Source organism: Ptychodera flava, chromosome 8 (genome assembly GCF_041260155.1).
Source record: "Ptychodera flava strain L36383 chromosome 8, AS_Pfla_20210202, whole genome shotgun sequence".
NCBI lineage: Eukaryota > Metazoa > Hemichordata > Enteropneusta > Ptychoderidae > Ptychodera > Ptychodera flava.
The window spans coordinates 15,904,483-15,921,494 of record NC_091935.1 but is presented as its reverse complement, the minus strand read 5'-3'; the positions used below and the strand labels follow the sequence as shown (position 1 = coordinate 15,921,494).

General features: G+C 39.2%; 1 protein-coding gene across 1 annotated transcript in view; it reads left to right on the top strand.

The window, feature by feature from the left end:
- The window catches only part of LOC139138632 (uncharacterized), a 38,742-nt gene extending 26,648 nt beyond the window's left edge, over positions 1-12,094 (top strand). Inside the window, exons 8-13 of the mRNA XM_070707100.1 lie at positions 5,670-5,805; positions 6,819-6,969; positions 8,560-8,759; positions 9,224-9,385; positions 10,038-11,314; positions 11,547-12,094. Coding sequence (XP_070563201.1) covers positions 5,670-5,805; positions 6,819-6,969; positions 8,560-8,759; positions 9,224-9,362 — 626 coding nt within the window. The 3' untranslated portion in view covers positions 9,363-9,385; positions 10,038-11,314; positions 11,547-12,094. The remainder of the gene's footprint in view (positions 1-5,669; positions 5,806-6,818; positions 6,970-8,559; positions 8,760-9,223; positions 9,386-10,037; positions 11,315-11,546) is intronic.
- Positions 12,095-17,012: the final 4,918 nt, after the last annotated feature.

The window sequence follows — 17,012 nt, the reverse complement described above, 5'->3', positions numbered from 1 at the left end:
GGAATGAAACTATTATATTGTCCCTCCGATCCATCATTTCGGAAGAAATAGTAGTGTGGTCGGTCTTTGTCGGACAGTACATGTTTTTTCTTTCCAAAAATTGTATGTGTATAGAAAACGCCTCCGTCGGCGGAGAGGAAAAAGTCGTGTCCATTGTATACAGCGGCAGGCTGTCGAACAGGCCCACGATTAGTGTAATATTCATAACCATAACCAAGACCCTTATTTTGACCTTTCGATATCGAAAGTCGGACTTCGTTGGACTTATATTTCCAAATTCTGTACATAGAAGTTCATATTGGACGAGATTGTACGGATTGTCGCCCGCTTTGAAGGTGGGGGTATCGTCTGGAAGTGCAACGCCCATTTCGTGAAGGATACGACGTATTGTAAAATATACATGGAAACGGCAGAATGATCGTATTTGGGGCGGAAATTTCTTATCAAAGAGATGGGCGAATGATATACCACAACCAGTAGTGCTGCACCATACGGCGAAATTCAGTTGCTGGTCCCAGTATTTCATGTTTGGCCCGCCCAGCCAGACATTACTTTCTTTCGCTGATCGATGAGTGATTACGTTATCTTTGAACACATCCCTTGGATGAAAAGTAAATTTTTCTGTCGGCGTTACATATATTTCTAAGTCCATGAGAATAGGTTTTATTCCTCCATTCGGTTTGGAAGGAATATCAGCATGCTGTACTGTCGGTACGCTCGTCTTATTCAATTGAAAAGCAACTGGGAATAGGTCTGTACTCATTATTTGTGTTTCTATATACATATAGATTTAAATGGAGGAGAATTTTCCCGGAATCCCTGTCGGAATCATACTAACATTCCAGACTATGTTAATACTTTATTTCGGATTCAGGTTTAAACGAATTTTTTATTTTTTACTAAGAATAGATAACATACTGCAAACAATGGAGAATTTAATAAAGTCATCGGCAGCGGCAAATACGACAGCGCATTCCGAAGGACCAACCGCAGCGTCGGACGCTCGATCCATAATAGAGACGAAACGTGAAAAAATACTCTGTGTCATCGCAAGTGGTCAAAGTAAGTTATTTTTTGGCAAGGATATTTCAGTTGCTGACGTAGAAAAATGGAAAGATGAAACGGTGGATAAAGCCTTCAAAATGTACGAAGCGAAATACAGTTCTCTTATAAGTGATACCATCACTCAAAGTTTCATCGATCTAGGAGCCCGTGCAATCAGTCAGGTAGTTCCAATCGATGATCGAGATAACTATGCCACTGATCTTAAAAAGGATTTTATTCTAAACAGTGAAATAAAACGATTATCAGGACGGATAGGGTACACATGGGGGCCCCTACTTGCTCTAGTTTCCACCGGTTTAATTACGGGTAAACATTTAAATTTTAAAAAAATCGGGCCTAATATAGTACCTGAAATAAATGGATTCAACTTCGCAAACGATTCCGACTCAGCAAACGGAAACGACGACGGGGCCCACACCGCAAACGGAAACAACGACTCTACCACCGACACAGCGCAACATAGAGAAAATTTCGTTACCGACGAAGCATCCAGGGAGAGTTGCTGCGGGCAAGAAATTAGCGGAATGGAACAGGCAAAACAAGGAGAAGAAACGCCAAGCAATGGAGAGGGAGGGAGGGGGGGGGAGTGATGCGGTAGCGAGTCCCTTTCGAGACCCCTCTCAGAACGGTTCCGGGGGGAGGGTACCGCCACAACAGTGTGATAGCTCACGCGATAATAAATGGTATAATAAATGTTATCTTGTTTTAGGAATTGTGGGAGTTTCATTGACTGCATTAGGGCTATATTGGGGGCGTGCTCGACATATTTGTCCCCTCCGGAAAGATGAACCGCTTCAGAAAGCAAAAAAAACACAGCCCGTAGCAGTTACCTCCAGAACAGTTCCGACAGGGGTTCCGAGGGGAGGGGAGGGAGAGGGGGGACCCAGCTCCTCTACATTGTATGAGATGGATTAACTACCCCATATTTTATTTTTATTTTTCTATTTTATATACTAGTCAGCAATCATGGATACTAAAACAGTTGTAAACACAATGTACGATGGTATTGTAATCGCAGGACTTGCGATGGGATATCTAATGATCTCCAGCAAATTTCTGAAAATAGAGGTGGGCGATCCAAGTCGTCCAAATTTGACTCGATTGGCAAAATTAGGCGGTGCGACTGCTGCTGCGGTTGCGACCAAAGATCTCCTTGAACAGAAAAATATTATTCCTGCAGAACCTTATACTTTGTAATATATACAGTTAGCTATGGCTTCAGCTATAGGAATGACAGTTCTCGGTGCTGTATTAAATGCAACGGCATTCACAGGAGGAAATATTATCGGGCAAAAGCTTTCTGGGAATGGTGAGGCTCTTATTGAAGAGAAAATTAGACATGATAAAGCATTAGAAAAATTTGAACATGATCGCAACGTCTGGTCAGAAAAAAGATTATTACAGGCTGACTGGGAAAGAGAAAATCAGGCAAAGGACGCTCATGCTGCGGCAGAATTAAGAGATACAGATGCAGAAATCCTAGAAGAAGCAGAAGCGGTGCAAAGCAAAGCAGTTCAATTCTCAGATTATTATCAGCCAAGTCAAGAGCAAAAAAAATATGAGATGATCTATATTGCTGGAGGATTGGTCGTGGGATGGTTTATCTTCCGATAGGGTTCCTTCGGAACGCACCGGTAGGCGGAACGACTACAATAATTCAATACAAAAGCTAGTTGGCCAGTTATTGAAATTGATCATGTTTCCATCCTGATCTGTTATCCAGATACGCATTGAACTCATATGGTCTCCCCCTTTTCTCAATGGCATGGAAATTGAGCCCCAGTTTTTAAAATTATAGGTGACCTTTTCACCTATTTCTTTTGTATCCTGAATGGGAAGTGTTTTTAAAGAGTCTGATAATACTCCCTGTATGTATTCGTCAGAGCCCAAGCCAACATAACTTCCAGTAAAATCAACAACATCTGAATGAACTATGTATTTAGTGACTGTTAAGAAATCTGCTCGACCTGGACTCATAGTACTTTTTGTCACGGGGTTGTTCTCAGGTTTATCTGAAAAGCCGACGATGTTGGCGAAGCTACCTGTGGCATTGAAATAGACTTTAACATCTTTAGCCAAAGTTAGAAGAACGTGGCCTGTCGGCAGATGTTTTTCAAAATTAATTTTTTGCTTCAACCCGATTGCTTTGTTTAACGTATCGATATTGTAGTTACCTGGACGTATTGATTTAGTCTTCTTCGCTTGGTCACCTTCTTGGTATTTTAGTACATTATTCGTCGATGTTATGTTATGCCATGAATTGTACAGTCCACACTCTAGCAGCCTTATCTTCGTAAACTGTGATATGTCAATACAAGGGTTAAAATACATAGTAACCGGTTTGCCTGTTTTGCTTTCAATCTCAATGATCATCGTTGTACGTTGTATATTATTACAAGGTATTATTTATTTTTCACTGTATATAGGTTAATCATGTCTGGTCCAAGTAACTCCGGTCTAGGTGTAATTCGTGTACAAAATCTTGAGCTTGAAGATTTAAGTGATGTTAAAGTGAACAATAATACTAAGATAGCTACTAATCATAATAAGGATTATGTCCTTCGTTACAAGGACCGCGAAAAATATTTCGTTTTAGCCGCGGCGCCCCACGAGCATGCTGTGGAATTTTCTGAACTTACAGACATTGATGAAACCGTAATTGACGCCACAAAGGCTTCGAATGATCCTACTCCTTTTGCACTGACATGGAATTCGGCTAGTCAGAAATTCATGCCTTATAATGTACCGCGTAACATCTTAGATATATTGGATAGTGAAATTAGTGGTGGAGTTGCTGAACTGCCAGGAACTCCAAATGTTATTTATTTCGATAGCAATGTTAACAAGTACAAGTTGTTAGATTTTCGTAGTTGGCTTACTCCTACGAATCCATACATTGCACTTCTTGGTATACCGATTCACCTTAAAATTAGTCCTCTTAATACAATAATGAAGGCAGATAATACACTAAGAAGGTGGATAAACGAGGGGGAGAATTATTGCTCGTATACAGCTAGCGGAGTTCCAGTTAGATTATTTTGGGACACAACTTTAAAGAAACTGGGTCTTAAAAGTGTCGGTGATGAGGCAGCTGAATTAACTTTACAGACAGTAAATCAACAGATGACTGATAATATGAAAATACTTCAACATGGTACAGTTCTCATTAGATGTGTAAAGTTAGCTACTGGAGATGAATTTGACGATTTGGTTGGATATTATGCTATGAAAACAGATAACAGAACAACTTGTGATATTATCATAAGTATTGATAAAGATCGCAATGAAATGAGTATGAATGTTTTGTTGGTGGGAATAGAGTAGAGAACGACTTAGGAACTACATTTGTACGTAGAGATAAAAGAGTGAACACTTTAGATATCAGTACCATTCATCTGAAACGACTCATTTTGTTGAAGTAATGGTCTTCCGTCATATTTTAAGTTCAGAGGAAATTACTAAAATTTTATCTATCGGGTGAACAAGTTAACTAGAGTCGTTCAGAAAAAATTCTGTAGAAAATGTTTCTGAAAACTGTAGACTTTCAGACCTCTGAAACCACGTGACAAGTTGCTAAGCAACTGGAAGGGTATTGCGAAAGTTCCCTACCGGAAAGTCCCTACTGGAAACGTCCCGATAGGGGTATTGCGCAACAGTGTTCAAGATCGGAACGGTTACTGTATGGTAGGGGGGAGGAAAATCTCGCTCCGATAGGCGTAGGAAAAACATAGTAAACGAGTATATACTTACATCCAGAAGACAAAAATCAGCACTGGAACGGGCACTGGAACCCCTTAAGGAGCTGTACAGAGCTGCAGCACAGTCGGAATCTATCTAACAAATGATCCGACAGATGTACTGATAGTGAGTCATAGCACATTGCGCAAGTCCAGGACCTGACTCAGCAGGGAATTTCCCCGCTTAGTTCAGGACAATGCACTGCTGCGCCAAAATTGTTGCGCGTGCGTGAGTTCGTATATAGGTCAGGGTCATACTTTAGTTACATGGATGGTTAATTTTTCCTTCACTTCCTTTAGATAAATGAATAAAATGGGTGTAAAAATTCTTATTTGTCACAAAAGGGAACAAAAACTTACTACTTTTCAGGGAAATGAATCACTCTGCATTAACTTCCACCGAACATTCAGTTCAAATGACGTAATGTACAGTTGGTGAAACAATTTCTCAGAAAATTTGGTGAACTTTAATATGTAATGCACATCATTATTGTCCTGCACGCCATCCAGCATTTTCTTTGTGCTTTACCTAATGTGTTTAAATCCACGTTTTGTCCTGCAGATTGAAGTCAAATATGGAACTCCACATTTCTGATTTTTAATAAATGACCTTCATCCAGCCAAACTTTTATCCCAACTGACCACTCCATTTTCAGCTTTTTAGAACAATCTTTTCATGGTAAATTGTTCAAATTTTCAACCCAAACTCAAACCTATATAGGACCGATGTATGCGCAAACCAGTTAGCTATTTTGGTATACATACACGATTTGAATAGAATAAGTATGTTTTTTGTGATACGCATGTATTGTTTCGCAGAACAGACTACGCTAAATTGTTCACGTATGTACACGTTCTTTTCCCCAGAGACCTGCTTAAAACGCCAGGAAAAAGCAAATGCAGATGGAGAGACTGTTCGCGATGGCGTGTACACGATCGAGCCGAAGAGTGGTTTATTGATAAATGTATACTGTGACATGACCCGAAATGACGGAGGTTGGACGTAGGTGTTTTCCTGTATCAAAAATGCTTTCAAATTTGATACGTGTAATTCCTGTTCGTGTAGTTTGGGTTGTACGAGACTTTGTCAACTTTACAGGGTGAAGATGCCGTGTGTATTTCAACAGAAGTATTGCGACACTTCCCTCAAAAATTCACATTATCAACTGTGGAAAGAGCCGTGGCTCTTTTGGCGCTCGAAAAGCCAAACAAAATTAGATGAAGCAGCTCAAGTAAAATTGGTTACTTTGAATCCAAAATACATATTCTATATGTGATTTTAACAAAAATTTGACCACAGTCATTCAGACATATTTTTTGCTATATTCGCTACGTGCATTAACAAAAAGAATGAACTAATATAACTGAATGAAGTCCATGCTTTTTGATTATAAGTTTGCGTGATGATGGACATATTTCACTCCAGCTGAGCATAAGACGAGGGAATGTTCTCAGACTACGCGGTATGCAACGCTTTATAACCGATATACTGAGGATCAGCTATCATTTTGGAAATACAATTGATATATGTTGTAAAGCCTAAATGTTGTACGAAAATAAAGCTTGTGACTTGAGCGCCAAATGATATCCTGAGGAGCTTAAAACAGTCACTCCCTATACAATGACACTCCTTCAGAGCAAAAATCGGCGCAGTTAGGTGTACTTACATATTTCATGTATGAAATGCTCGCAAAATGTTGTACTATAAAAGTTGCTTTCTGCCATTGGCTAAAATGACCATATATAAACAACAAAGTGATAAAAATGGCATGTGGTTACCTTTGGCTGAGTCAGCGTGCTTTCTACTTTGCCGAAGGCGGAAGGTAGAGGAAAGGCAAACGCAACGGAAGTATCGATAAAATGATTATCGAGAACTGTGCTGTCACACCTTTCTGTCAAGCACTGTAACTCTTTTTACCATCAACGGCGATACTCAAATAGGCACAAGAAAATCTAGGACCTGCCGAATGAGTCGGATTGAAATTTCCCTCCTTTTTTCACTGTTGCCCTTCCCAGGTTGCTACTGACTGCAAAGTCGCGATCGGACTGGGCGAAGATAAACCTGCAGAATCTGAACGCCCAAACGCCCTCTTTGTCTGAAAACTACTCGATCCTGCAATACATCAACGACATAAGGGACAACTCTGGATCATCAAACGATGTGGAGGTGGGAATACAGTTAATATAGCGTGTGAATCAAAGATGTGCATGAATACGAAATAAAACACGTAGACAGGGCTTGTAGAATGAAGTTTTATGTATAAATGAAAAACACCCAACTTCAAAACTTTTAAAATACATTTATTTGCATTGTCTACCTGTTCTGTTTGTTTTGTTCAATGTTGCGATACGTTACATATAACAATTATATTATCTTAGTCAATCAATGAAATATTTCACATAAGTATACAATTTTTGCTACGTTTGCTTCTTCCGTTTCTGATAGGACGTACGTTACACTAAAACTAGACAGACTTACAGCAACAAGCAAAGGTTACCTGACTGTAATTGCTCCAAATGTGCATATTTGTCGAAGTTGTCTTTCCTAGAATGTTCAGTTAGACACAACAAATTTTTTAAAAACTGATATATTATGCAGTCTTGTTTTAGAGATATAACGGCAAGCTAAATTCGCCGTAATGATAGTACTGTATTTGATGAAATCACGTCATTGTGGCCCTAATCATGTGCAAGGGACCTTTCATCAGATACCTTTAAAGTATTACGCATTTCGAAAGTGTAACACTTGCCCAGACTTTCCTCGAAAACTCTTTCAACCATTTACTAATCAAATCAAGGAAACAATCAGGGGTCACCGTGTAAGGTATGATACTAGAGAAACGAATTACACAGCGTCCCGAACATTAACATATATTTGAAATTTATAATATGGCCGTCTTCCCTGTGTTAACGCTATGCGGAAAAAGAAAATTTTCGATTTTCGAATAACCAAGACGATGAACATTTTTCAAACACCAACAGTTTTGAAATGAGCCTTCACAAGTGATAGGTCAGAAAAGAACTGTAAAGATTTGAGTCCGAATATCTGTCCCCGAGGCGCATTCTACCTTTTTGTGAACAAGAATAAAAGCAGAACTCGGTATTTGTATTTGTGAATCATTATTTATGCCAAGCAAGGGACTGAGTAATTTCCTTAAACCAAGACGTCAAGATTTTAAATGTTTGCCCGCATTTCTTTTTAAATGCGTGAAGCAGGGTGGTCAGATGTATTCACAGACCTGAATTTTCCATTAGCTGACTATTGAATACGTTTTGGAAATGTGTGAAAAAGAAACATGCAGAAAAACAAAATAAATGTGGATTACAGGACTATCTTGTTTACCACGTTCATTTATCACTAGTACTGGCCAGCTTCTCTATGCAGTCTTCAAGCCTGTGAACGCTTCTCCATATATTCATTACCTAAGCATGTAATCGTTTGTTCCTACTCATATATGTTACACTTTAAATTTAAAAAATTGCGGAAAATCTGAAGAAGTAGAAAATTGGAAGCATAATATTTAAGATTTCAGAGCTTTGGGGAATGTGAAAATCTTCCATTTGATATGTGATTAACAGTGTGCTACCCTAACAATATTGGCAAAAATAAGTGATAACGGTTTCATCGCTTTCACTTGATCTCAGTTATAAAAGCTGCACATTTGCACTTAGGAAAAAGAAAACTATGGTGAAACTCTAACAGCTTCGGAAATTAATTTTTAGACAAGGTTCTTTTTCTGCTTTTGATATATTACAGTTTCGATTAGAGGGTGGTAGTTTCGGAAGCAACGGTGGTATATACGCCATTTCAAAGACTGCCGACTTATGGACTACCTCCGACCAAGCCGTAACAGTTGTTGAACAGTTCTCAAACCATGATGTAGTCGAGATACTCCCCCGCCAGTGTACTGACCAAGAAATCGACGACTTTGGATGTTTGTTGAAATCCAAGGCCACGTTAGTAGTAATACATTCATATCTGCATGCATTGCCTCGGATTTTTCGTTCTACTCGCCTTTTAATACCTCTGTACTTGCATGTATACTATTTGCCCCGTTAGCAAGTTGTGATGGGCACGGAGGCAACGTCTTCAGAAGAACGGACGCGTTACAGACAACGCAAAAAGCGCAACGCAGCTTACAGTTTTTTAGCATTTCTGGCTTGGGACCCTAAATTGAGGATCAACGGGAAGCTGTACATTTCCATACTTAAACATGCTAGCCATCACTAACATGTTTAAATATCTATTTTCGGTTCAATTTGAATATGACTCATTTTGGAGCCTGTCAGGTCGCTTCTTATTGATGTAATCGTTTAAGCTTTGGCAGGTATCATACAGTATCTCTCAAAGTTACACATTTGTCAAAGATATAACTAACTTGTTATCATGTTCTCCACGTACGTTTTGGTCTTCAATGTAGCGTTGCCATAAACAACCCAGTCGGTGTTATCATTCAGAAGCCTCCAGCACTGTACATCGCTGATCCAGCCCCATACTCATGTCACCCAACTTGCGATGACTTTGAAGGACCAATTTGGTACTGGATGAGAGAAAACTGAACACATCCACCACATTCGCCAAGGTAACGTATGTTAAGATGTCCCTGACCTCAAAGGTGTCCCCATGCTATATGTGCAGTGAGTTTTGCAAGATAAAATGCATCGGGCATTAAAACATGATAAAAATAAATGCATTTGTCAAAAATGAGTAGAACAACAGATAAGTACTTGAGAACCTTACAAAGATCTCCAACTTCATACCAAGATTCGAATAAAAACTTCATTCATTAGACTGCAAGGAAATCAAGTTCAACTGAAAACATGGGGACACCCTTGAGGTCAGGGACGACTTTGAGGTCTTTAAAAAGTACGACCGGTTCATTGCGTCTACATTTCCATTTAGGTACACAGTGCTGTAGTGTCCTTCTATCCTGACTCTGAAATTCAAAATAGGTCCAAACAAGAGATACCCTTTCCATGTCACATACCCTCCTGAAGATCACATTTCTATCGTCTATATTCGTACGGAGTGCTAGACAGATGCGATTCATCTATACTAATGTATACAATCATTGGAATAGATAATATACTTACCGATGTGGCAAAAATATCATTTAGCTGTCTTATTTAGACAAACTGAAATGGACTACATAGACTACATAGGTATCTTGGCCTTACAACTTATAGCGCATATTGCAAAAGTACAACACTTTAAATCAACTTCTTATTTTTCAGATCCAAGGGACTCGTTGAAGAACTTCAAGACGATTGAAGACAGTAATTGACACTAGATTCGCAACCAGAAATTACCAGAGAAGATTCACAGCACAACTTAGCGTGTAAATGTCACTTAAGCATGATGTGTGATTGACCACATTTGAGAATTTTGTAGTATACTGTTTCAATTTCCGTATGACATGAAGTTTAACACATTATTTTCCAGCCTATATTATACACTTTATTTCATGTTACCAAATACGCGTGTATTGATGTATCAGAATCTTCACAACTGTAGTTTTGTAAACCTTAAAGAGAGATTGTTTCAACGCGTGTTATAATGTGTTATAATATTTTAGTGTGGAGCTTATGACCATCAAACGCAAATGAAAACTTTTCGATGAATAAATTCAAGCAAATTGTCGAAGTAATTTGCTTTGCAGTCACGAGGGTACGGAGTGGATCTTGGTAAAATTCATCTCTCGATATGAGCCAACATTCAGCCAAGAGTCATGTGATGGTTTAGAAATTTTAGAAGAGCACGAAACCATTCTGTTTGCGTTGTGGTAAAATTTTAATGAATGGTGAAGAAACAGGAAAAAAGATTGATCTCTCTTACTGTCATTGTTAGCTATTAGAAGAGTATTATCGCAATAAGCTCGCCATCATCAAAATTGCATGTTTTAAGGAGGGGTTATACTGAAAAGTGCATAAGCAAATTTGTTTCACAATACGACCGCAGCACATAGTCCGTGTCTGATGTCAAATCAATATAATAACTTACAGTGGGACTCCCGAATGTTGAGGTAAAGATCACGATGACCTGGTATTTATCAGAATTTGAAATTTATCAACTTCGATAGATCAACTGATGTAATTTTGTTGATTTTCACTGTGATTCATTCATTAATTATCTCTTTTATAATGTCATACCATACGAAATATTTTGCAAAGAAATGTCAAAAGTTAAGAAAACTCACCTTCCTTGAAAGATGTGGGGCTGATGTGCTGCATCTCGAAAGCTGTTATCAAATTGGATGGCTGAATCTTACCGCTATAATTTAATAATAGGAAATAGACCAATCAGATATAACCTTCCAGGGACGCTGTATATCAGCAGAGAAGATGTGATCTTCGATGCCACCGCTTCATAAGAGATGACGTTTCCACGCTTTTTATCGGCCAAACAAATCTACACGGAAGTTTTATTGCGACTTTATAAATTGAGCTGATAAGAGTAGTGGAAAACGGCGTTGAATTCCGAAGCCCTCATCTTCAAAGAATATTAATGACTTGTTCCTTAATATTATCATTTTACTGGGGAAATTCTATGACGTTTTCAAGTTCATGACCGTTGAATCAAACTGACAAAACTTACTTTTTTAATTATTTAATTTCAACCCATTTAACGAGCCGAAATGACCGAGAAAGCATAGGTGGTATTTCCGTAATTTATGCCGAAAATGGAAAAAAAATCGAGGATCCGTTATTTCTAGGTCACCTTTGAAGTCATTGCACTTTTCTCAGAGGGTCATGGCACACTTATTTTGATTTCATCGAGTTGTCACTGTTATATTGTAATTACCACATTAAAACAAATACAAATGCTATGTACATGGGAATCAAGTTTAGGGATGCACCATTATTTCCTGATGGGATGGTCAGAATGAAAGCGTGCAGTACTGTTATTTATGAAAAAACATGCACATTTTCCCCTCAATTCGACATGTCCAATTTTCCAGTCCGTGTGGAAATTTTTACAAAGAACAGAATGGCTGAAAAAAAATTTCAAATAACTAAAACTGTTAAAGTTTTCGTTTTCACTTCACCACCAAAGGAGTCTATAGCGGTCCATCCCTATGGTGATTGCAACATATACCATATTTTTACCGAATAGCTATCTTTGTGAGCTTTAGCAGGAGTCATTTATCATCCCTAAAGTAAAGGGAAATGGGGTCCCTCGAGATCTCTGTCCCTTCATAATGCAATCATTAAAAATCCATTCGTTCGAAGACTGGGACCGATTCATTTACTTGAACTGTTGACAGATAGAAAAATATACTATTAGTAACGTATTTGTTCGTATTTTTCTTTAATTTGACGTGCAAACTTTGTTATCTCGTATGTTAGATGTGGGTGCATGGTCAGTCCCTTTTCTCGAAAATGTAACGAATCCTCACATTTCACTGCAATATAGACCTCTTCTGGTTATTGTACAATGCATCGCTTTGCCCGTTCAAAAATAACTGTATATGCATTTGAAACGAATCACAAAGTGTTTGTTGTATATGCATGTTGTATCACAATTTCCAGTAATACAGTTCAGTGCCTCGTGTTTCAATCAGCAACAGATCTATCGCCAAGGGTAGCATCCCTGGGGGCGAAAAAGCATCATGGAACCGGTAAGACAACTATTAAACCCGCCTTGGTTACCTTTTGAGTGCATTTTAGGCTCTCTTTGGGCAGCCGTAGCTCGAAGCGTTGCGATACTGTAGTATGGTCCCCTGTCCAATTTCTTCTACCGCGCTGCTCACGAAAATAGGGTCTTATTTTCGTGAGCAGCGCAGCCAGCGGTAGGAATGGGGCAGGACCAGTGACCAGTGACAGGGCCGATAAGGCCACCACAACTTGGAATTGGAATGTGGTCGAGTGCTATCTTCATCGTCGCCACTGCTTTTCCATTTGATGTGAAGGTGAAACTGCGCCCTCACGATCTCAGGTATACATTGACCCTTTAAAATGCGACAAATGCAATATTTGCATTACAGACTCAGACGAGTGAGATTGGTCGTCAGAGATTAAACGAAACACCGGATGCCATGGATACGGTAAGGGAGCCTTCAGTAATTACCGGCGGGGTGAGCCGGGGGAATTCCGTGCGCACCTGTACTGTAAAATGGCCTGTGTCTAAAATGTGACCCTCCCCCCTTGTCCGACATTCTAAAACTTGACCCCCCCCCCAGGAATAACTGACAGAACTGAAACGATATCAGCTAATTTATATTACAATTGGTAAGTTACTGACAGAAATTACAGGGGGAGGGCTGGCGTTTTTGGAGGGGGGATCACAGTTTATCACGCAAGCGTTTTTGAAGAGCCATGCACTTGCGGGAGGGTCTACAAGGCGGCAAGATGCGGCTGAGTGCTTCACCCAAGAATATCAAATCATAATACATGGGAGTCTATCAGACAAACTGATGACTTCCCCCACACAACAAACTATATCTGCACATTATAGAAATAACGGACGACGACCTGACCATCAACGTTTATTTGTGGGCAAGGGCGAGAGGAAAGCCAAAAATTAACGGGCGAGGCTTGCTGAGCCCTATAATTTGGCTTTCCTCGAGTCCGCGCCCACAATAAACATTAATGGTCAGCGCGGAGTCTGTTATTTCCATTATATTATCAGCGAACCCAAGAAAACCGTCAAAATATCCGAAATTTCAGGGAGCGAACGACAGCTGGGCCCCAGAAACTGAGCATTACGCGACGCACTGTCACGCGCGCTGTAAAATATTGGCAAATAAGGAGATGTTTTCAGAAAAAAATATCTCAACTTGACCTACAAGTGCTCCATTTTATTTTGTGATCGATTATGATTTACGATTGAGCTGTAAAGTTACGATACTTTGAGTTGTTAATCTTATTATTCATATTCACGGGTATATAAGCAAACTATTGCTGTGTATTTGTGGTCAGTCACATGGTTCAGCTCGACCAATCAAATGCGACAGGCAGTGCATGGTAATATAATGATATATGTTTGATGATATGTAAATGTACTTTGCTTGAAGTAGGAAGTAAAATGTGCATGTGTATACAAGAAATTAGAATTTCGGATTTTATTGAAAATGTTGATTCACTGTACATGGTAGTCTATGAGGAAACTACGAATATTTTTTCTAACACAACACTAGGTAAATCTGTGTATTTATATACTCTTCATTATTGATATTAATGTACTATATTAGACTAGTGTGGTTGCTAGTGGATGTATGTGCAAGCAGTTTGATTTTGGAATTTCACCAAAATGTTTATTCACTATACATGGTAGTCTATGAGGAAACTATGAATATTTTTTTCCAATATAACACTAGGTACATCTGTTTATTTATGTACTCTTGATTATTGATATTAAAGCGCAGTGGTCGTCGCGCTGCGCATGCTTCTGTCATTTGACTAATTCTTGCAACGTATTACTAGAAGAAGTAAGAAATGGTGATCAACAGTGGGTCGTGGGCCAAGTCGTCGCGGGGCCGGTACGTTGTGCAGCTGGCTGTGGGACCGGATTCTCTCAAATATCCGTGTACGTCAACGCGGTGACCTTCTCCCTTATCGAAGCAACAGCATCTCCCGTGTCCTGCTCTGGCTTGCCGATCATGGTCTTGAATGCAATTTTTGTGTTAGGCATTGTGCTTGTTGCTGGTCTACATATAAATACAATGTTGATCATTTTAGTGATATATTTTTACCGTGCTGTACATAGCATTGTGTACAACCAGCGTGACCGCGCGCGATCAAACCCATTTATTTCACTGTTACTGCATGCAGTAAACTCAGCGACAATAATGTGCAGAGTGTCTGGATGTTCGTAGCTTTACATGAGTTTATAGATAGAAATACACGACTGAAGTTCGTTTCCGATCTTAATATTTTACTATTGCATGATGTTGAGTCTTACAACGGCGTTACACAAAGTGAGGGACCGCTCCCATCTCACTCCGATTGAAGTTGAGAAGACTTATGTTTACAAACATTTATGTTTATCAACAAAAAAATCGCGCACGCGCAGCGCGACGACCACTGCGCTTTAATGTTCTTGATTTGACATGGGTACTTACAAATTGATGTGTGTACAAGAAACTCGATTTTGGAATTTCACCAAAATGTTGATAAACGATATATAGCTGTCTATGAAGAAGTATATTTTTTTCGATGTAAAACATGACACTAACAGTATCTGCGCATTTATAGACATTTGATATATAATTGATATACGCTTTGCTGTCCCATATGTTTTTGCCTCATGTCTTTTATCAGTTTTAACTTTTCAAGGTGTTGAATGTAGGATACCACTGCATCTTCTCTGCTTGTGAATCTTGTTGATAATGTGTATGTATTTAAAAGAATCGATGTATTTCGTCGGCGATTTCCTGTTCAGAAAATATCAGATGGAAAATCGAAGGTTTGACCGTTCAGCTTCTCTTAAAAGTGACCCCGGGTAGGTTTATAAAAAGTAACCCCCTTGGACAGTTTTCTAAACGTGACCCCCCACCCAATTCCCGCCCCCCCCCCCTGTAATTACTGAAGGCTCCCTAATGAAGATGGTGGGAACGATCGTGATGTTGGTCATATAGCAGCAGCATCGTCCAAAAACTTCTAAGATTACATGTTCCACTAAAGTTCTATACCTATCGACTCTCGATGACTTGAGTCATAACAGCTTCAAGCAAATTTCAACAGTAGCAGTGTGTTATACCTGCACTTGTCCAATCAACAACCCATTGCATCTTGTTATTCAAATTCGAAAATGAAACTTGATTCACGGCGTATAATATTAGGAAAATATAGGCGTGTATTTTCAAGGGATAGTCTTCGGAACTGAGCTCAAAGATCGTATGGGACCCATGCGACCAATGTAAACACCGTATCCAAGGTACGATAGTGATTGATGAAAGTTAAAACACATCTTTCATAATCGTATAATTTAAATGTTGCAGCAGTGATGATGAGGTGCATCTAGATATAATGCATGAAATGCATTGTTTGTTAACAAGAAACTCGCATAGGCGCAGTTCCGACGACTGTTTCCCTTTAACATGTATTTAGGGTAAATACAGCCAAATAATGGAGAATATGGCGTATTTAATGAAGCATAAATACAGTGTATTTTGCCTGTATTAACTACAGGTACCTGAAGTGTTGGTTTGATAGTCGACGGAACCAAGGTCGAGAGTGGGAGGTCGAAAGCCCAACCACGGTTGTAGCTATAGCTACACAATCGCTTGTGGTTCGATATACGGTAAAGGCCGGCCGCTGTATGCAACTTGCTAATGTTTATAGGGGCCCTCGCCTTATATCGAACCACAAACGACTGTGTATAGCTATATATCTTATGGCTAATACCGAAATTCGGCCTTGGCCTCCCATTATATTATTTTGAGGACACTAACGAGCGTATCTTATTGCATTCAAGAACGAGGTTATTTTTCTCCGCACGAGGAAGGTTTCAAAACACGTATTGATGGAGAGTTCCGGAAAATAAATTCACCGTAAATCGAAAAAAATAAATAATAAAATGGTTACGGAAAAAATATGCAAGTATTTCTACTGCCACGTGGCTCCAGCAAATTGGCCAGGAGAAAATGATTAGAATATTCTGTACATCATTTTGTCCATATTTATTTTCTATCGAAAAATCGGTTCAACCAAGAAACGCAAATTCACTTTTTCTACCTTGTTGCTGACTATAGAGATAGAACGCACTGGCGGCAGGTGGTTTGACTGTGCAGTAAGCCTGTTTCACATGAACCGACGTACTTAATTCTGCGCATGACACTAAAATTTCAGTGTATCACGACTCATCATGAAAAGGAACTTTTGAGGTTGTTACTTCCGTATTTTATTTGTCAGAAATTCTACATGTATGTGCAATAATAATCTAACAAATTTCAGATGTCAAGCACCAGAAACATACGCCAGTGTTATTTCAGTATGTTCGGTCCACTGAAGACGACATGCACTTTACCAAGCCTGAATCTTAATCACCTCTGGTTCATTATGGTATCATAGTAGAAAATCACCGACGCTTATCTCACTGAAGTTGAAATGGGGAAGTGAAAGAGAGCGCTTGCTTAAATGAAGTTTCACATCATTCTTTTCATTCTACAGGTCATCAACACATGCATGCAGTCTCTAGTTGCGATGTGATTACGCAGTTCGAGTACCGACATTAAAATCTCACTTTTTCTGCTGTTTCAGAGCACAGCG